This window comes from Bos javanicus, chromosome 18, assembly GCF_032452875.1.
Source record: "Bos javanicus breed banteng chromosome 18, ARS-OSU_banteng_1.0, whole genome shotgun sequence".
NCBI classification, from domain to species: Eukaryota; Metazoa; Chordata; class Mammalia; order Artiodactyla; family Bovidae; genus Bos; species Bos javanicus.
In genome coordinates, this window is record NC_083885.1 from 16,985,229 (window position 1) to 17,010,671 (window position 25,443).

Genomic DNA, 25,443 nt, shown 5'->3' on the forward strand with positions numbered 1-25,443 from the left:
TTTTTAATTTGCCAGATATTCTTTTAATGAGAATTATAAAAGACCAAAAACATTTTTTTGCAAACTGCCTGTTTTTTAACAAATGATTTGCTTTTAATTACAAATACTGTGTGAGACGATGCCTTCTTTTGCAAAACCAATAAATACAAGAAGAAATTTTAAACATATGTGATTTGTCCAAGATATGTGGGGGGAAGGGGGAGCCTGATTTTTTTTCCCCAGTAGTTAAAAAAAAAAAAATCAGTACTCCCTAACCTACAAAGAATAAGTTTGAAGGTATGAGTCAACTGGAGAAGAGAGGGAGACCATTTTATAGCTGCTTTAACTAGCTTCTGATAATTCTTCTGATGTTATCTTTCCTTTCTGAAACTCATATCTTCACAAACAGTTGAATTTAGAATATTTCTAATGAACTGATTAATGGGGGAAAAGAAAATATGTATCGAACACATGTATAAATTTTACCATCAACAATTATGCATATCAAAAAGACACTAACTTTAAAAGGTACAAAAAAAAGTGAGGAAAAACCTGAATTACAGAAAAGAAAGTCAAGTTTATTTAATGAAAAACTAGAATTAATAAAACTTAGCAAATGCACACAGAAAAACTATACACACACAGCAGCACGATGCATTGACTCACAGAGGGAAGCGGTGGCCCAAGGCCACTCAACATGGCTTGTCGGTTAAAGGAGAACCCAAACACACTCACACGCGCGCACACACACGCACAGGCACACAAAAAACCAGAACCCAGTATTTTTCAACGGTACACTCAATCTACAACAAACACAAATTCAGAATTATTTTACAATGTTTCCTTTCTTAATACAAAAGATGCCCATCTTGGGTGTATATATATATATATATTTATTTTTCAGTGGTTTACTGTTGACTTATTTTTAAATATATTAGTGTTATTACATGCAACTGTTTCCTGTATTTAACAGCCTTTCCTTTTATTTACCTTCATGTGTCTAGCTTCCACCTACCACAAGTTTTTGGTTGGTAGGCAGACAGGTGCCTTATTCTCTGTGAAATTGAATGCAATGGTTTTAAACACTGGCCAGAAAATGTCTGATTGCCATTTCAACACATGGAAATAGTTACATTGATGCCTAAATTGCCATTTTCTGCAAAGAGCTGTGCAATGCTGGTGTCAAAGACTAGGCAGTCACTATTCATAATGGCTGTTGCAATTCCCTCATGAATAGAGCGAGGAGTGGCTTCCCAAGTCAATCGCCGCCTATGACCATTTAGCTCAAGTCGATAAGCAAAATTTTCAGCTTGCTTGCGTGTTCCTATCAGCTGTACAATTGCGAAGAATTGCTGGTGACCATCATATTTTTCCTGTTTCTCCAAGACCAACATGAAATGAAAGCCAAAACAAGACTGCATCATCACCCAGTCAACAGCACCAGGAAGATTAATGTCTGTAGCAAGAAAAACTATGTCCTCTCCCTGCAGGGTTGTGATGGACTTATGCTGATGCATCAGATGTGGCATGACAGCATCCAGAGAGCCTTGCCATTTACAGGAAGCACCAGGGCACGGACAAGAATAAGGCCTAAACTCACAGAGCTCTTCGTGGTCTGCTTTTTCTGTGTGTGGCAGAGTTATCTCACATCCAGAAGAGGCATATTTACAAGGGAAAAGTACTGAATTGGCCACTTTCTCCATAGCCAAGTTGCGAATGGATCCCAGCGGGCCCCGGCAAGTTGGACAACATGTGAGCTTTGGGCGACAGTTGCTACAAACAAGATGGCCACTCTGGCACTGAAGAATGGGTGGTAACACATAGTCGAAGCAGACCGGACACTCAAAGAGACTCGCCAAGTCATTGTTGGAGGCGGTTGTGCCCGTCAGGGCAGGCACCCTCTGGGACGGTGCACACTTTGAGGTTCCAGTAGGTAATGCTGTTGCAGTCTGACGGCTCATTTCTGTAATAAAAAACACAAATATAAAGTATAAGGAGGAGGAGAAAAATAATTACAACTCTAACATGTTTTATATAAATAACATTTACTTGCCAAAAATACTTAAGTTTAGTGCAACATTTGCTGTAAACAAAATAAAGGAAAACAAACAGGGTTTAAAACAACATAGATTACATGAAATATGTGCACTGTACATTGGATAAAATCTGTTTCCACAATGGTCCAGAGCACATTCCCTTTTTCTAAAAAATGTTAAAAAATCATCCTTGAATGGACTACATGCAATGAATGCTAAAATAGAAACTTGGATCCTAAACAACTAAGGAACACTGTATAAATAGTTTAAGTTCAATGAAATCAGTTTTGACTGGAATTTCCCCTGCCTCTCTGTGTTCAACTGCCCTCCTCATTCTATTTCTTCCCCGTTCTTAAGTCAGCTGTTGACAGCCTCAGTGAGTTATACACGATCCAAAGGATCACCAGGGTCCTGACTTTTGATTACTCTTTCTGATGGTGAATATTATCTGCTCAAGAGATCTATTTGGGGAAAGGAAGTCTCCTGCCATCCTATCATCCATCTCCATGGAATGTTAACACCACCTAGATCTTAATCTTGTTTCCTACTGATCTGTGACCCCCTTCAAAAGTGAGGAAGTATATAGGAGAAATACAGGGCCACCTTCTAAAAGATTGTAAGTCTGGTATTCAGAAGTAAATCATTCTGTTCTACTTCCATTCTACAATATAAATCAGGTATAATTTGCAAAGAGGAAGGAGAGTCAGGAAAAGATAAAGAATAAAGATAAACAGTATCAGAGAGACTCACACAACGTTAGGGGTGAAGGACAGAGTCAACAGGTAAAGAATTCCTTATATTGTATTATAGAGTTCACCAGTGTTGCTCAAGCATTCATCAGCACAGCACTAAACATTATTTAAGAAATAAATGCCATCTGGAAGAAATGATCAACAATGTTAACTAACCTGTCAAGCTGAATTAAAGATAAAACAAGCACCTTTTCCCAGGATATAGTGGGCTGCTTTCTTGGGGATGACAAAAAAATCAGTCCATTAATGTCCTAAGAGTATATACTCAATAACCACAAGCCATATTTCTACAGAATCAAAATTTGACAACTCCTAAAAATTAATGTTTCCTTAATTTGTAACTGTTATTCTGTTGGAAAGAATTTAACGTTGAAAAAAATAATGCTGGTTATCAGTGAGACCACATAAATGCAATCTGGGTTCTATTACCCATAGATAGGGCGTCCCAGGCAGCTCAGTGGTAAAGAATCCACCGGCCAAGGCAGAAGACACAGGTTTGATCCCTGTCGGAAAGATCCCCTGGAGGAGGAAATGGTAACTCACTCCAGTATTCTTACCTGGGAAATTCCCATCTACCAAGGAGCCTGGTGGGCTACAGTCCACGGAGTCACAGAGTCAGACCCCATGTACTGATCGACTGAGCACAAGCACATACTCATAGATTACTCAAGGACAGGAACCTTAAATGGGGATTGAGAGTGAAACCTCTCCCCCAGGAAACCCCAAAACAGATCAATTCCACTGTCACTAAAGAAATATTCTAGAGTCAAGGGGAAACAAAAGTATCACAAGAATTCTATCATAACATGGCTCATCACATGGATTTAAGACAACAGGAATCAATTCTCATCACTGAAGCCCTGTATAAACAACCAAAGTGTTCAGCCCAACAAAAACACTATAAAGGAACTCTCATGAAATTCAGTTTACCCCTGAGATTTTTTCTGCATATGATGATCCATGCATTTTATTTTAGGTCACTAGTAAAACAATGGCTTAGCATTGCCAAAGTGTTCCGTATGTATGCTTATTTCATGGTCCATTTTATGCAGCTCATTTAAGAGAGCGACATAATAACTGGGAAGTGATTCCCTGGGCACAAAATCTAAGCCAATGTCTTTCAAATCACTAAACCAAAACCAGCTGGTCACTAAACTCAGTTTGTATTCAACATAATATAACTACTAAGCAAGAAAAATATTACTGTTTTAATTTTTTGACCTAGCAAAAGTTATACATTTATCAATAGCCCAGACTCACATTACAATATACATTATTATTTTTCCAAACGTACAAAGCACAACTTAAAATTCCTATTCAAAGTGTGAAAACAAGTAAAATATGGCTTCTATTTCTGGTGAATTTAAGTATTACAGGACAGTAGCTGCTAAAACTTCCCAAAGCTTGGAAGGTGGAACTCACTCCATCTTCACACAGAAAAATAATCCAAACACATCACAGCAGCCGTGAAGTAGGAACCAAGGACTGAAGTGTCTGGACAGCTCTGCAGCAGTCATGACATAACCTGAAGTTTGGTTTAAACGGAGAAAAGCACGGCTGATCAAAAGAACATCACTGCCAGGTCAATTTTGTTGCAGCAATTCCCTGGTCCGTTTCAGAGGCTCAAAACAACTTTCCCGTTTCACAGTTTAAGCAACACAGTCTCTTAATAGCAATACCTTTTCTCTTCCTTGTCCCAGATGCTGGTAAACAAGTGAGCAAGACGCCTCTCCAGGAGTACAGAAAAGGTAAGGGAGACTTCCCGGTCATAAGTCAAAGAGCTCATAGCCTTTCCCCCAGAAGCAAAGACAATTTGCAACAGAGGGCTCTCCTGGATACCTTCTGTTCCTAAACATGTCCCGGGTCTAGTTTTCAAAAGAATGCACATGCCCTACTCCATACACTCCATTCACTCCTCAGAAGCACTGGCTACTGAAGAAGAGAACTGATGCCCCCTCCTGTTCCAAGAGGAGTCGACCACACCTCCCCAGGAGCTCAAATTCGCCTGCGTCTCCAAAAATGGGAGCCATTGCTGAGCTGTCCTCTGCTGGGCCCTAAACCTTCGTCTGTCTCGGAAGTCTGTCTTCCCCAAATTCATCGGCTAGGCTCCTGCCAGCTCGGTGAAGAACAGGGCTGAAGGGTGCGTAGAGGCGACTGGTCGACTACGTGCGCTCTCGGTGCCAGCTCGAGCTACTACTGCAGGATCCGGCCCGCAGCTGGAAAGCCTGCGCCAACGCAGTGCCAGGGGGCCGCAGGCTCTCTCTGCACAGGGCGGCGGCTGCCGCGGCTGGCGAGAGGCGGGGCGGCGGCGTATGGGGGCGGGGCTTAAGGCTCCGCCCCACTCTGTCTGGGGCAGCTCCCAAGCGGCTCCTGGGCAAGGAGGGCGCAACTCCCACCCAGGCACCCAGCCGAGTAAAACCCGGCGTAAAACCCCGCGATCCTCACTCCCCGGCGATACTGCACACGCCATCAGCTTACTAGAAGCTGAAACACTCCATTTCTGTAGGCCCAAACAGTAGGATATCGGCAATTTTGCATGGTTTCAACCCAAAAGTCTACACAGAATATATGGGAAATACGCGACCAGACAAGCATCTCTGCACTATACTCTGCCAGTTAACCCTGCGGACGCTAGATTTTTATAAAGTAAAAGCATTCTCCCTACTTCGTTCAATAACTATTTAACTGGCGTTAACTACCTTATCTCAACTGTAACTCACTTCTCCATTTTTACCGCCGTCAGCACCTTAAACTCCTTTTCCCTTCGAGAAGATTTAGTGAGAGTAGTAAGCACACATAACCATATTAAACCCCTGCTTTAACCTCCAAATTTAGATTTTATTCTCTTCCCACTCTAGGAAAACCATCTTAAACAGCCTTATTAAACAGAGTAGCTTGTTTTGTTTTTAAATAAGCATTACCCTTGCCCCAATAAAGTCCAGGGCCTCCAATCTGCATTGCGTCAGCTCAGGCATTCAGAGGTTTAACCTGTCATTACATCATGCTTAGTGCAGCCTTTAAAGGCACCAAGACGTGGAATGGGGTGTGAACCCTGTGCTGTAAACTGGCCATTTTCAGCATAAAATTTTAACTCTTAATCACTTCCCCACCCTATTAATAGTGTGTTCAATCACCTCAATGTCATTTTGGTATTAGACTACAGAAAACATCATTAGGAATAGAAATATAACTGAAAATAGTCTGTTCACTGAAAAATATAAATTATGATAATCTATGTTTTAATTTTCTAATACACAGTCATTATAGATAGGTCTCAGGTTTCTAGAGCAGAAGACTTCAAATGTTTTAGAGCAGAAAATCTTCAGACAGATTTAGGACAGAGTCCAAATGTGTAAAAACAAGTAAAAGGGATGACATTTCTCAAGCAAAAAAATGTTTTCCCAAACTTCCAAAGAACCTATACAAAAAGAACCTATATACAAAGAACCCATACCCAGATCCTTACAACACCATCTAAAAATCAATCTGCAGACAAACCTCTGAATAAGTGAGTCAGGACAGTAAAAATGGAAGTGTGCTGGAATCATCTACACTTGAATTCAAACTCAGTCTTCACCACCTGCTCAGCTGTAAAACTGGGACAGTATTTCTAGCCTTGCATGGCTTTTGTCTGGATTAAGGAAGATGGGTAAGTTATATATATCATAGGTGGTACATATTCCAAAATATGTAAGTGCTCACTTACAGAATTCCAAAAGTTAACTTGTCTGGCCTAAAGTCATCAATTAGTTAGAGACCAAGAACTTGTGGGCTGCAGATGTATACTCTAAAAGATGCCTTTAGCTTTAGTAAGGTTATCAAACATGTCTGCTGCTGCTGCTGCTGCTAAGTCGCTTCAGTCGTATCCGACTCTGTGCGACCCCATAGACAGGAGCCCACCAGGCTCCCCCGTCCCTGGGATTCTCCAGGCAAGAGTACTGGAGTGGGGTGCTATTGCCTTCTCCATCAAACATGTCTACCAAAGAGCAATTACCATTTTAACTAATTTTTAGCACAATACAGTAGAATTTCTCGACTAGGTAGAACATTTATTTAAACTGGTTTTATGAGATAGATTTTTACAAAAACTACATTACACTAAGACAAGCCCACAGAATCCAAAGTTAGCAAAATTCCAAAATTTATCAAGAGTCCACTATTACTTACCCGTTCTAAAATAAAGCTTACATCTCAGGCCCCATTTGGTATAAAGTTTAAATAGACTTTAATTTAAATAAAAACATTTTAGAATCAGCCTTTAATGTTGCCTTAGTAGCCTTAGTAACTTTAGAGCATTTAACCATTGCTATGCCACATTAACAAACTTACCACTTAAGTAAACAAATTCAAACTTTTAGTCTCAATTTAGTCTCAATAGGTACCTTTTTTCCTATTCTAAATTATAAATAACTAATGAACAATTTCTCTGATTAATCATAACCTTGTGCCTGTGCATTTTAATGAATATACAACAATGCCGTGCCTTTCATTTTCTTGCAGTTTACAAATGTTACCATGACATGCAAATAATGGCCCCCCTCAAAGATGCCTACCACAAAATTAAAACTATGGCAAGTCTCCTTAAAAATTCAACAGCTTAAAACACTAAGTTAAAAATCAAACTTCATTATAACACAATAATGCCAAGGGGGGAAAAAAAAAATCAAGCAATCTGTTTTTAGTTTCCAGAACTGTACCTTACTAATGGTAATTTTAAAAAATTGTACATAGTATTTTCCTAAAAGCTCTTTTCCTGAAGATAATTCAGAAAACGTTGTAGCCACAAAATAAGATGTATATATCCAATAAAAGTAACGATCTTAAGTGGGGGAAGTCCAGGACAAAAGATCTGATAGAAGACGTAGAAGCAGAAGTCTGAACAAAGGTGATGACAGCAGATGGAGAGGAAAATGCAAACTATAACTTAAATGTATAACGAGTATCTGTTTTTTACTCCCTAAATCACTGTATTTTGAGGCTTCTATACTTAGTAAAACAAACAAACAAAACAAACCAAAAATACTTAACCAGAACCCATTAGGTACTATGCTAAATACCAAACTGCGATAAGAGATGAAATGCAAAGTAGAAATGAGATCCTGTGAGATATCTAAGAGATGGAACTCTTAAGCTCTGCTGATAGGAATGCAAAATAGTTATCACCATATCCTCGTCACTGCAGAAAGCCCCACTGGACAGCATAATTCTATATCCTAATTTTATTTCACTATTTTCCTTATTACTTTTATTTCACAGTGAATCTAACCTCAAAATGAAATTAACCTCAAAAATGAAACCATAAACATCTCCCAAAACAAGGCAGGTCAAACCTCAATCTTAACAATCTGAAGCTCTTGCATAAATTGCACAAGTTCAGAATTTTAGTCATACCATTTACCCCTAAGAATTACATAAATCCTGCTGTCTTCTGATAAGTAACTACACAGATCAAAAACCTAACCTCACTTTTATTCTTGTTCCTCTGCAAGTAACTTTTCTACCCTAACAGGTGGCTTCTAGGACTCTCTCTTTGGAAGAAATTTTCATCAGAACATCTAGATATATGTCATGGGCACAAGCCAAACAGCAAGTATTTTCAATCTCAAGACAAATCTTTCACCTTTGTGGACCTTTCCTCTAATTGTTCTTTTTTAACTCTTACCATTACTCAGTTCTTTTCTTCATATAATTCTGATACTAACTCTCCTGAATCTATCTTCAAAAGTCTTTACATATTTTTTCTCATCATTCTGATCCTTGCTTTGTACTGCATTCCAAGAGAACTCAAGTTCTTATTCATAAATTTGGTTTTGCTAAGGTTACTGATCTCCTGATATGCTAAAACATTTAATTATTTAGATACCCTCAACCTCCAACAAGGGAGCAGAGTATGATGGAACGAACGGCTGCTTCCCTTTCCTTTCCCTGAAGTTGGAATGGCCACATAAATTCAGATTGCACTGCTCTCGAACTTCTTAACCTCTCTATTAAAGTTTCCATGTTTAATTTTCATGTCCCGCACTGAAGCGTCACTCTTGGTTAGTGGTTTTGTTCTCACTGCGATAACCTAAATGGTTCCAGGGACAGCAGACTAAATAAATAAAGAGACAGAGAAGGGACTTTTCTTCCATTCTCACTAAAACAGCTCCCCTGGACATTCATTAACAAGCATCTGTATGTACCAGCTATTGTCCTCAATGAGCTTCCAAGTCAAGCATTTATCCCCCATGTTATAGAAAAGAAAATGGATTTCAAATAAATTTCAGATCACAGAGCTAGTTTAAAAAAAAAAAAAAAAGGAGTTGAAGAGCTATGTGACTAAGGAAGACTTAGAAGGGGTGGTAAATGGCATCCTAGGCCAACAGACATTATACAAAAATTTTAGACTTGGAAAAGATCTTAACCAACTCTCTCATTTTCAGAAGAGAAAAATGACACAGAAGAACTTGCTAAATGTCATATAAAATAGGTCAGTGTTCTAATCTGGGCAATGTTATAATTTCCTAGATCCTGTAAAGCAGATATTCTTTGGACATTTTCTAATTCAACTTGAAAAATTAACCTTTTCTGAATTTAAGTTTAGTAAGATTCAACTATCTTTTGCTTTCCCTCCCAACACAAGAGGGATCCCCAATGTAGCCAGGAAAGAGTAAATAAAAAAAGATGGAAGATGAGTAAGAGTCAGCACCTTAGAGGGGCCTTTCCTAAAGACCAGATCACTCTTCTTATTGTCTTCATATTATCTCTTGCCATATGAAATTCACTTGCTAAATAATTTCTTACTACTTATTGTCTATCTTCTGTCCTTTTCCCTCTCCTCCTCAATACCAGCTTTTCGCTGAAAACAGCAATTCTCAAACATTTTTGGTTTCAGGAACCCTTTGTACCAGTAATTGGCAAACTACAGCTGCAGGCCACTTGCCTGTTTTTGTAAGTAGTTTTACTGGAATACAGTTAAGCACATTCACTTACATCTAGGACTGTTTCCAAGGGTGGAGATGAAAAGACCCTATGTTTGACTCCTAAGGTCTTCCCTGGTGGCTTAGTCGGTAAAGAGTCTGCCTGCAATGTGGGAGACCCAGGTTCAATCCCTGGGTAAAGAAGATCCCTTGGAGAAGGAAATGGCAACCCACTCCAGTATTCTTGTCTGGAAAAATCCCATAGACAGAGGAGCCTGACGGGCTACTCTTTGGGGTCACAAAGAGTCCTTGGGGTCACTAAGAGACATGATTGAGTGACTAACACTTTTCACTTTCATGACTCCTAAAGCCCTTTAAGCCTATCTGGCCATGTAAGACAAAATTTGTCTTTACTGTTTTAAAGTTTTAAAAAATTGAGGATCCCAAAAGAGCATTTTGTCAATGTGGTTTATATGTATTAATTTTTACAATATTAGAAATTCAAGTGAAGAACTTTAAATATGTTAAAATTAACATCACATTTTTTATATAACATGTAAAAATCTACATGTTAAATGTTTATGAAAAGTATCTTCCATAATAGGGAGAAGAGCATCTATGTTTTATGTTTTTTGCAAATCTTTTTAATATGATACAGTAAGAAAAACGAAAGTTGGATATTTAATATCTGCTCAGTTGCAATGCAGGAGACCCTGGTTTGGTTCTTGTGTAGGAAGATCCTCTGGAGAAGGGATAGGCTACCCACTCCAGTATTCTTGGGCTTCCCTTGTGGCTCAGCTGGTAAAGAATCCACCTGCAATGCGGGAGACCTGGGTTCAATCCCTGGGTTGGGAAGATCCCTGGAGAAGGGAAAAGCTATCCACTCTAGTATTCTGGCCTGAAGAATTCCATGGACTTACAGTCCATGGGGTCACAAAGACTCAGACACCACTGAGCAACTTTCACTTTCACTTTATGCAATTAATCTGTGAAGATACCATATGTCATGAAGCCTCTGGGAACCTCAATTTACTTTCATGTCTCATTATTATGAAAAACAACTTTGACCCTCGAAGGGTCTTGAGAACTCCCAGCTTCCCTGACCATTAACTTCTCGTTCAGAAGCTCTGCAGAATATGAGCTTCATCAAAGCAGACTTTGTTTATTGTGTTCTCTCTTCTAGCTCCAGCACCTAGGACAGTGCCCATCCAGACCAGGTACTCAAATATTCCTGAATGAATAAATAACTCAAGTACAACAGTATGAAGGATTAGCACGTATATAACCAGAGCTCACTCATCCCTGATGACTCCTCGGTAAAATACACCTGTTGCTTGATAGAACCTTAAAGAGATTCACAATTGTGAATCTCAATTCACAATTGAGACTTACAATTTACTTTAAATAACAATATTTTACAACAACACCATGCTTATCTTTGACAAAGGAGCAAAAGGCAACAACACAAGGAAGAAAACAAAAGACTTCAACTAATGGTGTTGGAACAGCTGGGTATCCACAGGCAAAACAAAAGAAGAAATCTAGACACAAATCTTACACCTTTCACAAATTAACTCGAATCACAGGCCTAGTAAAACATAAAACTATAAAAATCCTAGAAGATAACACAGGAGAAATCTGGAAGACCTTGGGTTTGGCAATGACTTTTCAGAAAAATCAAAGGCGTGAACCCGGAAAGATTCATCACCTAGACTTAAAAAGTAAAAATGTCAAGAGAATGAGAGGACAAACCACAAACTGGGAGAAAATGTTTGCAGAAGACATATCTGATAAAGGACTGCCATCCAAAATATTGCACAGAACTCAACAAGAAAATGAATATGCCAATTAAATGGCGTGCCACAGCTGCCGAAGCCCCCCGGCCTACAGCCCAAGCTCCGCAACAGAAGAAGCCACCACAGTGAGAAGCCCATGCAAAGACTAGCCACCACTCGACCCAACTAGAGAAAGCCTGCAAAAAGCAAGGAAAATCCAGCACAGCCAAAAATGAATTAATTAAAAAAAGAAAAAGGAAAAAAGTAGGCAAAAGACTGTAACAGACACCTCATCATTTATACAGATAGCCAAGGAGCATGAAAAGGTGCTCCACATCATTTGTCATCCGGGAGATGCAGATTAAAGCACACATAAAATACTACCACACACCTTTTAGAATGGCAAGATCCAGGACACTGATAACACCGAATGCTGATGGGCACGTGGAACAACGATTCATTGCTGGTGGGAATGCAAAATTGTACAGCCACTTGGAAGGCAGTTTAGCAGTTTATTCAAAACTACACATATACCATGCTGCTGCTGCTGCTAAGTCACTTCAGTCGTGTCCGACTCTGTGTGACCCCATAGACATCAGCCCACCAGGGTCCTCTGCACATGGGATTTTCCAGGCAAGAGTACTGGAGTGGAGTGCCATTGCCTTCTCCGATACATATACCATAAGATTCAGCAATTACGATCTCCAAGATCTACCCAAAGTAGTTGAAAACTTATGTCCACACAAAAACCTGCACACAGATGTTTATAGCAGCTTTATTCATAATTCCCAAGATGCGGCAGCAACCAAGATGTCTTTCTGTAGTGAACGGATAAACTGTGGTACATTCATACAATGGAATATAATTCAGAAATTTTAGAAAATGAGCTATCACGCCACAAAAAGATATGAAGGAACCCTAAATATGTACTGCTAAGTGAAAAAAGCCAATCTGAAAAGGTTACACGTTGCATGATTCCAACTATATATGACACGCTGGAAAAGGCAAAGGTATGGAGGCAGTAAAACAAAATCAGTATTTGCCAGAGACTGGGCGAGGGGATGAGCAGGTGGACCACAAAGGATTTTGAGGGCAGTGAAATGATCCTGTATGCTACAGTTGTGGGTACATTCGTCAAAACTCATATAGCACTAAGTTGTTTCTTTAGCCACTAAGTCGTGTCCAACTCTTTTGTGACTCTATGAACTAGACAGACCACCAGGCTCCTCTGTCCATGGGATTTCCGAGGCAAGAATACTGGAGTGGGTTGCCATTTCCTCCTCCAGGAGATCTTCCCAACCCAGGGCCTGAACTCGAGTTTCCTGCATTGCCAGGTGGATTCTTTACCATTGAGTCATACAGGAAGCCCACAGCACTAAGAGTGAACCATTAATGTAAACCATGGACTTTGGGTCAAACTAGATGCCACATGTCGCAACCGAAGACCCACATGCTGCCCTGAAGATCAAAGATCTCACATGTTGCAACTAAGACCCAGCACAGCCAAGTAAATTTTTTTAAATATTAAAAAACAAACAAACAGATTTTTGGACATTAACTAAGATCAAGTATATGGAAACATTTGGTATATTACTAACAACACATGCAACAAATCACCAAATTAAAAAGACCCAGATTACCCAAGATTTTACTGAAAATTGTTGTTTCAACCTATTGTATTCATTTTCATAACCTCAGCCTGGGACAGTGTCTGAAATGTGATAACAACAACAAAGTCTGCTATGATAGAAATTTCCAACTGACCACCTACCAACCTGTAAAGCATCATGTCAGGAGCTTCATACAGTCTATACTCATAAAGGCTGTATCTCCATTTTGCAGATGAGGAAACTGAAGATCAGAAAAATTGAGTAGTAATAAGAACAGAGCCAGACTGTCTGGCTTTGTCCCTGAATCTTATTTTCTTTCAAATAACCCTAAGAAAAGTATGTATAATCTTCTCACTCTTACACAGAATATTACAACTTCACATCCAACTAAACTTCAATATTCATAAAAACTGACCAAAAAAAAAATTCCCTAAATTCTTTACATTACATCTGTAGTCATATCAAGTAGTTTTTGAATTTTTTGTATTAAAGTGGAATAACCTAACAGTCATTAAGCCATTAGACATTAAATCAAATCAAAGAATCAAGAAGAGAAGAGGAGAAAAATAAAAGAGAAGCAGGGTACTTCTCTGGCAGTCCAGCGGTTAAGACTCTTGAGTTTCCACTACAAGGATCTCGGGCCAGTCCCTGTTCAGGAAACTAAGACCAAACTAAGATTCCACATGCTGCACAGCAAGAATAAAAGAAGCAGGAAGAGATTAAACAGGCGCTCAACCTTTTAGAGTCATACCACATATCACTAAAGAGAATTTTGGGGAACTCACTTGAAATTACTGAAACTATACCAGTCAGAATTACACCACAATCACTTCTGCAGTATCACCAAGACTCACCGTGTCTAGATAAAAGCAGCCACATTCGCATCATTTAGTTACGTAAGTTTGAATACAACTGTTTACTAATCTGACTGGGCTTTATATTCTCTCAGGATGTACAACTGTCACACATTCCAGTAGATCTTTGTTCTTTTGCTCCATCTTGATGTTAAACTATGTTTTCAAAATTCTTCCCTGTATTTTGTACCCAGTTTTACACTTTAACATACAACCCATCCATCTTCCCTTTCTTCTTGACAAGTAATGGTAGGTAAATACACAGAGAACAAAAATTTTAAAGCAGATCAACACTGGCAGTAACCTACAAAGAGTTGGTGATACTAAGCTCAACAGAAAAGAACACACAGCTTGAGAGATGAAGAAATTAAATGAGATAAAAAGTCACACTGAAGAGTCTTAATACATTATATGATTAACAGTTCTTTTTTTTTAATTTTATTTTTAAACTTTACATAATTGTATTAGTTTTGCCAAATATCAAAATGAATCCACCACAGGTACACATGTGTTCCCCATCCTGAACCCTCCTCCCTCCTCCCTCCCCATACCATCCCTCTGGGTCGTCCCAGTGCACTAGCCCCAAGCATCCAGTATTACTACCTTTATAGAACAATGGAATATATAGGGGGAAATGCCATATTAAAAAATTCATGGAGCCTTACTCAAACTAAATTACACTCCTTTGAAATAGTTAAAGCAGCTTTCCTGATGGCTCAGATGGTAAGAATCCAGCTGCAATGTGGGACACCTGGGTTTGATCCCTAGGTCAGGAAGATCCCCTGGAAAAGGGAATGGCTACCCACTCCAGTATTCTTTCCTGGAGACAAGGATGGACAGAGGAGCCCAGCGAGCTACATGGGGTCACATAAGCATCACATCTCAAACTGTAGCCAAATCATTTTAGTTACTCTGAATAAGGATGTAACACATGAATTAACTTAGACTCTAAATTTCATCAAACTAAGATTCCATTTTCTGGGCAGGTACCACATTTCTCTTGGGTTTAGTTATTTTAAAAACAGCATTAGCACATTCTCAATCATCTGAATCCATCTGTTAGCAATGTAACTGAATGCTCCTGTCTACAGTTATGGTCACACTGGCTCCAAGTTGGTACTAACAGTACTCTAATTACGGGAAGTTAAAGAGAAAAATAGAGGGGGACCTAATACATAAGTGATGCATTTGCGAGAAGTGAAGCCCAGATGACATCATGGCTTTCACTGAAGCACTAATACACTGGTAAGAAAACGCATCACGTGGTGACCACACTTATGGGATAACTTTCGTGTGCTCAACTCAAAAAGAACCTACAGCGTAAGTCAATTCCATACGTCATATTGTTTCAAGACTTCAACTTGGCACGTAGTAGTCAATACTTTCATAAATTAGAGTAATCTGAATTTTACTGGTTTTGCAGTTTTGTTTGTATTTAATTTGCAAGTTTTGAACTGTCACCAACATCAGACAGAGTTGATCAGATCCCTGGTTCCTGCTGTGTAAACTGTCACTGACTCTACACACTCTTGGTTTTCCTGCCTCACCAGGTGCTCCTCAGTCTCCTTTATTGATTCCTGCTCTTCTCCCCAAACTCTTGATACTGGAAGTTGTCCATGGTCCACTTTTCTTCACTTTGGTAATCTCATTCACTCTTGTGTTTTTAAAATTTCACTAATATTGTCATGGACCTCAACATTTTTCTGTCCAGATTAACAAACAAAAAAAAACCTTCAGATTTGTCTTAAACTACCCAGCTGTCTCCTAGACATTCCCACAGCTTGCGTGCATAGCCACTCAGTCATGTCCAACTCTTCGCAACCGCACAGACTGTAGTCTGCCAGACTCCTCAGTTCATAGGATTCTCCAGGCAAGAATACTGGAATGGGTTGCCGTTCCCTCCTGCAGGGGATCTTTCCAACCCAGGGACTGAACCTGGGTCTCCTGCATTCCAGGTGGCTTCTTTACCATCTGAGCCACCAGGGAAGCTCCAGACATTTCTACAGGAGGGTGGTCAAAACTGAACTCCTTATCTTCTCCCAGAATACTCAACCAATAGCCTTCCTTTCACTTCATGGAAACTTCATCCTTCCAGATACTCATTCCAAAAGTCTTGACGTTATCCTTGATTCTTCTCTACATACCACATGTGTAAAACCACCAGGAAATTTTGTACCTCCCTGAGAAATGAATCCAGAATCCAACTACTCCTCATCACCTCTACTACTATCGTATCATTATCTTTCAACTGGATTACTGCAATACCCTTCTAACCAGTCTTTCTGCTTCCATCCTTGTCTCCCACCCCACCCACCAATTCAGAGCACAGCAATAAGGAAAAAAAAAAAAAAATCTATGAAAATCTCCCATATCCAGGTAAAAGATAAATCCTACAACAGTCTACAAGACCCAGCACAATGATGGTATGTCCCCGTTACTGTCTGACTTCATTTCCCACCTCTTCCTTCCTCACTGGCTGACTGGTATCCTTGTTCCCTAAGGGCAAGCTGCTCTCTCCTTTGGGTCTCTGCCTTAAAATACTTTTCTCTGAGATATCCACAGGACTCTCACCTCCTTCTAATCTTTGCTTGTATACCTCTTTCTCAATGAGGGCTATCCAGTCTCCTCTATTTAAATAAAACAGTGACCACACTCTGCCCACTGACCCCTTTTCCTAACCCTTGCTCCTTCATAGTTATCAATCTTTGCCTCTCCTCCTCTTCCTTCGCTCTCCTCCATTTCTACTCTATTGTTGTCCATAAAATGTAGTACCATCTATCAGGCTATACAATTTACTTATCTGTTACGGTTGTTGGCGATATGGTTGTTGTTGTAATCCCTCCTCCACCACCTGGAAAATGGGAATTTGTCTGGTTCAATGATGTGTCCCAAACACTTCCACAGTGCCTGACACATAGTGCAGGCTCAATAAATATGTTAGCTGAATAAATAAATTAGAAAGCAGAAGAGCTTTGGACTTCTGAGCAATAATATCCAAAGCTAGATGTAATAGAGCAATACTTGTTAAAATCGATTAAACACAGAGAAAACAGAGCAGAAAGGACAAATATGAACTACAAGGAAAATTATACAAATAAGTCCAAGAAAAAGTAACCATTTACTATATGGCTCAAATTGTAACTTTCACAGTCATAATAATGCAAACACAAAATTATGATGTTACTAAATTAGGAGAGTATAGGAATGGTAAGGGTCTGTACATGTGACGGGCAGGAAAGGTAGTTAAACACATAACAGGAATAGAGCCTAAAACTGAAATACTGAAGTAACAATTATAAGCATGTTATCTAGAGACAATGAAGGTAAATAAAATATAATCACTTCAAAGAGGTTAAAGTAGTTGCCTCTGGAAAAAGACATCTAGAGAGGAATATGGCAGGTAGTTTTTCTTTAAAAAAAAAAAAAAGGCCTAGCGGAATATTTCATTTTGAATTATTTTGCATGTAAAACGCTAGACTAAAAGAAAAAGTTCAAAAACTTGATATGAATTGTCACAAACTGCATGCATTACTTAAGACATTACAAATATAAATTTGTTTTCAAAGATTGGCTAAGATCTGCAGAAACATACTTTCCCTACACTGTTGGAAATGTCCACTATGAAAGTTTCTAAGAATATTTGGCAGTTTGTTTCAAAATTTAAAGTTTGTATACTCTGATCCATTAGCTTTTCTTTCAAGAGTCTATCTTATGACTTACACATTGGCCAAGGTGTATATATATGGATGCTTACAGCAACTCTATTTGTAAGAGCAAATAAACTGAAAACTGCTCTAGATGAAGAAAGTGACTAAATGATGATCCATACAATAGAATAGTACGCTGCCTTTTTTTTCTTTTAAATAAACAGACTTATACCTATTAACATATAAGAATCAAATTGTTTAAACAGGTAGAGGGAAAAAAAGCCCACAGAATGTATTACAATCCCATTTATGTTAGAAGAGAAAAAAGAGATAGCTGTCTTCTTATATATGTACACATGTACATACACACCATGTAATGGGACCGAAAGCGAGAAGGGCATACAAATTGCCAAATGTGGTTTAAAGACTTAAGGAATTAGAAAGGGGGGAAGGGAGATCAAGTTCAGAACCAGAAATCACAAAGCCTAGAGTTGGGACCAAGGAACTACAAATACATACACAAAATATCAAGATGGAAGAATATATAGACTACAGAGTATAAACACAAATTTCATCATTTGGAATTACGCAGTTTAGGGAAGCCTCTCAAACATGTATAGTTACTGACAAGTAGTAATCATTTAGAGGGAAAGTATCTACAATGATTAAGTCAGATCAAAGAAACTGACTTTAAAATGTGTATCTTAAAAGAATGTGTAACACACACAGACTAGAAACTGCACCAAAATGTCCACAATGGTTACACTTTTCAATTACCACATTATGAATGATCATGAGGAAGGTGGGGGTTGCATTTCTGTATATATTCCTCATATGCTCCATAAAACATATATATTACTTTGGGGATTTAAATTTATTGCCTATTTTGTGTCCCCACACGTTACTGCTAGCAAACTGCTAGTGATTTCACACGCAAATTTAAACATTAAGAGATCAAGAGTTGATTTTGTCTACTGCTTTTTTTCTTAAAACGCCTCAAATAGATGAATACTTACTTATTGGGAAAAATTATTTAAAAAACAGCCTCTTCACATTTTTAAAACCCTACATATTTCAAATACATGTACATATATTTTAGTTTATATTAAAAAAAACTTAAACTTAGCACTTTAAAAGTTAATTCTAAAAGACAAAATTTATCTGATCACCTCTCCAAGCAAAATCAAAAGAATGTCTGTAGAAATTAACTCAGAAACTATCTGTATTAACAAAATATCCAAAGCTGTCCCCAACAAAGCTAAATCAGGGACCCTGACACAACAAAAAAAACCCACAACTCAACTTTAGCTGAGCTCAAAAGAGCTAAAAGGTAAAACACAAAGGCAGGAAAAAGCAAGTTTTTAACAATTAGATTATTTCATTTAGTCGAATCAAGAACTGAAGTACAAAAGTTAGTGTACAACACACTTAATTTTGCTGTATCAACCATTACTAGGCTAAGCCTGTCAATTATGACAATAACAACTATAACAAGTACAATCCTTCCTACAAAATTCAAGACTGGTATTAAATTCTTCTCATTTTCGAAGAAAATATTTCTCACTGGTTAATACCAGCTTTATAAATATAGATTCATTCTCCAAAGATTTTTCCTCTATTTCTTTTCTATTTTCACATGCTCCCAACTCCCCTGCTATTCAAAATAAGCAAAAACAAAAGCCACAAGTAAGTTCAACACGACTGGGCAACCTCAAACCTAATAAAAGATCTTTGCCAATATCATTTTGGTCACTGTGGTTCAAACCTGGAGAATAAATTGAACCCTAATGAACTGTATTACCTGTATCTTTCAGCCTAGAGTTCTAGAAGACTTACTCCCCCTCCCCACAAAAATCAAAGTAAAAGTAATGGGATACATGGGAGCTGGTCACAATAGTGTGTGAAATGCGTTAAGTTGTATCCTTAAAATCTTGAGCACATTTCTATACGTAGTTATCCTATACGTCTTCAAAAGAGTTTACAGTGTAGGGGAAAAGAAGTAATGCTTCAGGTATTCTACAATTTCCTGAGAACAGTAAGCATCAGGTGTCCCAGCTGGTGACATATTACAGAATCTTCTCTCCCGCCCTCCGCTCAGTTTCTCACTCTCTGCTATGCTTCAACCAGCTGTAGTACAGTGATCACTAACCAATTAAACACTCAACTGATGGCTTCACTCATACCTCCTTTAGAAAATACAAGAGAAGCCATCAAATGCTGACCTGCCACTTCCTTCCCTCTTAGAATGGAAGAAGTGACCCAGGCCTCTGGGCAGTGTCCTCTCACCCCCTTGGACTTCACACTTGTATTTTCCCTCTCTCCCGCATTCAACTCTTTCTACTGGACCATTCCCTAACACCTGAGCATGCTCTACTATCTCCCATCTGGCTTCTGTGATGTTCCTCTACCTCACTGGTCATTCTGGATGTCTCACAGATACCTTTAAATCCAACATATCAGAACTTCAAGTTTATTTGCTGTCCTTCTGTTTTTTGAGTTTTATTGTTATCTGCGAACCCCCTCCTAGTTCTTTCATTCCTGGTAAATAGCACTATGATTCACAGTTGCTCAAGCCAGAAACCACCTAATTCTTTCCTTCCCTCACCTCTCATATCTAATCCATCAGTAAGCCCTGTTAATTCTGTCCCCAAAATACATTTCGAATCCATCCACTTCTCTTCATATTCACAGCCACCACCACCTTAATCCAGGTCATAATCAACTACTGTGCTTCCTGATCTAAGTAAATGTGTTAGTTGTGCAGTCATGTCCAACTCTTTGCGACCCCATGGACTGCAGCCCACCAGGCTCCCCTGTCCAGGCAAGAATACTGGAGTGGGTTGCCACTTACTTCTTCAGAGGATCTTCCCAACCCAAGGATCGGACCCAGGTCTCCGGCAGTGCAGGCAGATTTCTTTACTGAGCCGCCAGGGAAGCCTGATCAAAGAAATGGCCTTCTATTCTCTAAAGAGCTAGGCATTTGTGCTCAGTCGTGTCTGACTCTTTGCGACCACATGGACTGTAGCCTGCCAGGCTACTCTATCCTTGGAATTTTCCAGGCAAGAATACTGGAGTGGGTTGCCATTTCCATCTCCAGGGAACCTTTCTGACCCAGGGATCTAACCCAGGGATCTAACCCACGTGTCTTGCAGCTCCTGCATTGGCAGGCGGATTCTTTACCACCTGAGCCACCGGCGAAGCCCCCCCAAAGAACTAAAGCAATCTTACAAGAAGATTGTTACTCTTTTAATTAAAACCTTTTGATAGCTTCTCAGTACCCTTAATATTCACATTCCTTACTTTGACTCTGCAGGATCTGATCCTTGCCTCTCTCTCCCCCTCATCCATTTGATCCAGCAACACCCTCTTTTCTCAGTTCCTGGAACAGTCCATGTTCATTTTTGCCTCAGGGTCTTTACTTCTGCTGCTCCTTCAACCTCATATTCTCCCTTCTCTCCTTCAAAGAACTCCTTATCCTTTTAACATAGCTTAAATAGCAATGCAGGGCTTCCCAGGTGGCTCAGTGGTAAAGAATCCGCCTGCCAATGCAGGAAACACAGATTTGATCCCTGGGAGATCCTGGGGAGATCTCCCAGATCCCTGGGAGAAGGAAATGGCAACCCACTGCACTATTCTTGCCTGCAAAATCCCACGGACAGAGGATCTTGGTGGACTACAATCCATGAGGTCGCAAGAGTTGGACACAACTTAGCAACTAAACAGCAAATATCACCATTTCTCACAAGACTCCCTCTCACCATTACTCTTTTCTCCTTTATAGTATATATCATAGTTTGTAATTTTACTTTCTTCCCTTACCAGAATGTAAGTAGTAATAGAGAAATTAAGTAACATTATTCAACAACTAATTTTTTTAATTATGTAAGCACTTTCTCTGTTAAGTAATGTGCTTTTAAATGCAACAGTAGGCATTGTCCCTGCTCTTGCAGAGCTTAAGGTCACAAACAATTAGTAACAGATGCTAGACACATCCAGCTCTGGCTCTTAACCACTTGGCTACACTGCCTCTAGCTGCCAGGACACTGGATCAAGGGGCAGCAATATGCTTAGTAGATGCTCACATGCTAATGGAAACTAAGCCTTAGAGAGGTAAGTTATCTGCCCAAAGGAGCACAGACAGATTATCTGAAGACTTCAGGTACAATCATGAGAAAAGGCACAGAGACATTTAATTAAGTATGGAGAATGTTCAAGAATCAAAAAAGAATCCAGTTTAATCAGGTATGGCAAAGAAGAAATGTTGGAGGATAAGGCTAGAAGAGCATAATAAAACAGTGTGAAGGTATTAGCCATTCAATAAATATCTACTGAGCACCAACTACATGCCAGCAACAGTAATAAACTCTAGACAGGGGTGATCAAGGCAAAGTCCTCATAGAGACTGCAGTTTATATCTGTGACGGCAAAGCAGAAGAGAAAAATTACAGTTCAGTGGAATGTACCTTGTAGTAGGGTCCGGCAGAAAGTGCTATGGGAACACAGAGAGATGACATCCAATTCAAGGTGGGGCATCCAGGAAGAGCACATCAGTTAAGTGATGGCCAAGCTGAGATTACAGACCTTAGCTGGAAGAGAATATGTGGTGTGCAAAGGCCCTTGCAAGTACGTAGTTGAAAATGGCAGGAAAGTAACAAAAGCCAGCTTCAGGAGGGACTGTCGACTTACTATCTATATAGTGTCAAGGAACTTGGGACTTTAAACTGAAGGCTTTAAGTCACCTATGTTAGAAAGCTCCCTCAAATGACAGCAGGAAAGCTGAAGGGAGGAGGCAGAGACCAAAAGCAAATAGATACTTAGAAAGTAGAAGAGGACTGAATGCCCATGTGAAAACGAGGGAGAGAAGCAATGCCAGATCTCTGGCAATAACCAGAGAGCAGAAAAATCAGGGCTCTATGACTAACTGATACAGAAGATGAGAGCCTTGGACGGTTGGAAACAAAGGTTTTAGTTCAGGATACATAAATCGGAAGCACCGTGGTACGTGAAAGTGGAAAATTTCAGGGAAAGACATGGTTAAGGAATGAGAAGATAAACCACCAACGGGAGAAAACATTTGCAAAAGACGTATCTGATAAAGGACTGTTAACCAAAATAAAGCCCAACTCTTAAAACTCAACAAGAAAATGAACATGTCAATTAAAAAAATGGGTAAAAGACCTTAACAGACACCTCATCAGATATACAGATGGTAAAGGAGCGTATGAAAAGGTGATCCACATCACTTGTCATCAGGGAGATGCAAGTTGAAAACAAAAATAAGATACTACCACACACCTTTTAGAATGGCAAAATCCAGGACACTGAAAACACCAAATGCTAGCGGGCACTTGGTGCAACAAACTCTCATTCATTGCTGGTGGGAATGCAAAATGGTACAGCCACTTGAAAGGCAGTCTGGCAGTTTACTACAAAACTAAACGGGGACTTCCCTAGTGTTCCAGTGGCTAAAACCCCCGAGCTCCCAATGCAGGGGGCCTGAGTTCGATCCCTGGTCAGAGAATTAGATCCCACAGGCTGCAACTAAGAGTTCGCATGCTGTGACTAAACAGATCCCACGTGGTGCAACTAAGACCCAGCATAGACAAAGAAAGAAACTAAACATTCTTACCATATCCAGCAAATCATGCTCCCTGATATTTATCTACCCAAAGGAGTTGAAAACTTATGTCCATACAAAAACCTGCACAGAGATGTCGACAGCAGTTTTATTCATAATTCCTAAGACATGGCAGCAACTAAGATGTCTTCCGGTAGGTGAGTAGATAAACTGGTACACTCAATACAGTAATACTCAGCACTAAAAAAGAACCAAGCTATCAAGCTACAAAAAGACATGAAGGAAACTTAAATGCACATGACTAGCAGCCAATGTGAAAGAGGCACATACTGTATGATTCCAGTTACGTAACACTCTGTAAAGGACAAAACTATGGACACAGTAAAAAGATCAGTGCTTGCCAGAGGTTAAGGAAGAGGGAGGATGAACAGGTAGACCACATAGGATTTTTAGAGCAATGAAACTATTTCTGTGTGATACTATTAACAGTGGATACATATCATTTGTCAAAACTTGTAATACATAACACCAAGAGTGAACCATAATGTAAACCATAACCTTTGAGTGATAAGGTGTAGGTACATCAATTGTAACAAATGTATCACTGTAGTGGAAGATGTTGATAATGGAGGAAGTTATGCATGAGTAGGGCAGAGTATATGGGAAATCTCTGAACTTTCTGTTCAGTTCTGCTGTGAACCTAAAACTGTTCTAAAAAGAAGTCATTAAAAAAAAAAAAAAAAGACCTATGAGCAAGAAAATACATGGGTCTAGGTTTCACAAGCAAAGAAATCTGAGTGTCATAAGAATATATTAATAGAAGTAGTAGGTCAGGAAACAAGTCTGTACTGAGTGTCAGCCACTGAGGATATAGGAATAAAAGACCACAATCCCTGCCCTTTTGCAATAGAAACTCTAGCCATGGAAAACCAAATGACTCAAAATGCATTAGAAAAATCTTTCTTAAAGAAACCGTTAAGGATTTTTTTAGGGAGGAAAAGTTTATACCTAGGTTTTTCTTTAGGGGTGGGTAGGAAGTCTGAGGTTTTCATATACTGATTTTGTTTGTAGTGAGGTCTAGAGCAAAAATAACCAAACTTAAAACATTTTATAAGACGTATATGGACATTTCATAATTATAACTGAAGTCTGTAAAACAGATCTAAGCCAAGAAAAACTTCAATCTCTAGAAACCAAGTAAATCGATTCCTTCAAAATACAAAGTTGTTGCTCTGCAAATTTACTGAACTTTGTTTACCCTCCTCATGTAAGACCTGTTTTCTAAACACTGTATAAGCTGAAAATAAAATCCTATTCTCCATATTACATCACTGTTGCCATAGCTAGATGTTTCCTTTGTAACTTCAATTAATCGTAGCCTAACGTTCTTTTTAATTATAGATATTGCTCTACAACAATTTTGTAAAAATTTCCCAAAGCTTAGAGAGAATACATTACACTAAATTGAATTAAATTTCTGAATTTGTAGCTTGTGTAACATTTATCCTGAAAAGTTCCTCATCATTTAAATTGTACTTCAGCTTAAAATATTATTAAATGTTCAATTACGCTGCAAAGTGTCAAGAGGGGTCATGCAAAGCAATTCTATGAAAGAGTTAAAGAAAATATTTTGGCAAAGCCAACTTTAGGATTGCAACTAATTATTCCAGATCACAAATGTCTGTTGTATATTTTAATTCCCAGAACAAAAAAACTACACAATTTGTACACTCCATTTGAGGTCAAAATCTACTTGTCATGAACTTCTAACAGCTAACCAAAATCCTCTCCTCCACAATTTAAGCCAGTATCTCCCAAACAAAATTACCAGACTATTACATTTATCACCACACTACACTCTGCTCTTCAGTAATGTCCGAACGAGACGGTGACACCATAGACACCTAACACTCAGAAACTCACTGTTTCACTTTTCTAAGTTAAGACCTCAAAAGCAAACTGACCCATGAATTTGATTAAGTTCTAGATCACACAAGACTTACCCAGATGTCTTACTACAGAAATTTTCCAACGCCATCATCTTCAAATGCCTGGACATTTATCATCTAAACCTCTTGTTTTCATTTTTACGAACTAACAAAATGCACTAAAAGAAAACCTTTGCAGTTCCAACATATCCAACATGCCAAAATAATCTCATAAATTTAGTTATTAAACAACAGCCTTGGCAGCAAACATTTACTGAGCACTTACCATGGGCCTGCCACTGCTCTAAACCTTAAGCCCCTCACCTACTATCTCATCAATTCTCCCAACAATCCTACGAGGTAGGTACTGTTATCACCCCTATTT

General features: G+C 39.0%; 1 protein-coding gene across 5 annotated transcripts in view; it reads right to left on the reverse strand.

Annotated features, from left to right (window-relative positions):
* The window catches only part of SIAH1 (siah E3 ubiquitin protein ligase 1), a 26,702-nt gene continuing 1,259 nt past the window's right edge, over positions 1 to 25,443 (reverse strand). Inside the window, exons 1-2 of one of the 5 annotated variants that reach the window (XM_061387110.1) lie at positions 20,404 to 25,434; positions 1 to 1,942 (exon numbers count right to left, since the gene is read on the reverse strand). In XM_061387110.1, coding sequence (XP_061243094.1) covers positions 1,092 to 1,940 — 849 coding nt within the window. In that variant the 5' untranslated portion in view covers positions 1,941 to 1,942; positions 20,404 to 25,434 and the 3' untranslated portion in view covers positions 1 to 1,091. The other 4 variants (XM_061387107.1, XM_061387111.1, XM_061387109.1 and 1 more) reach the window with 4 other exon arrangements.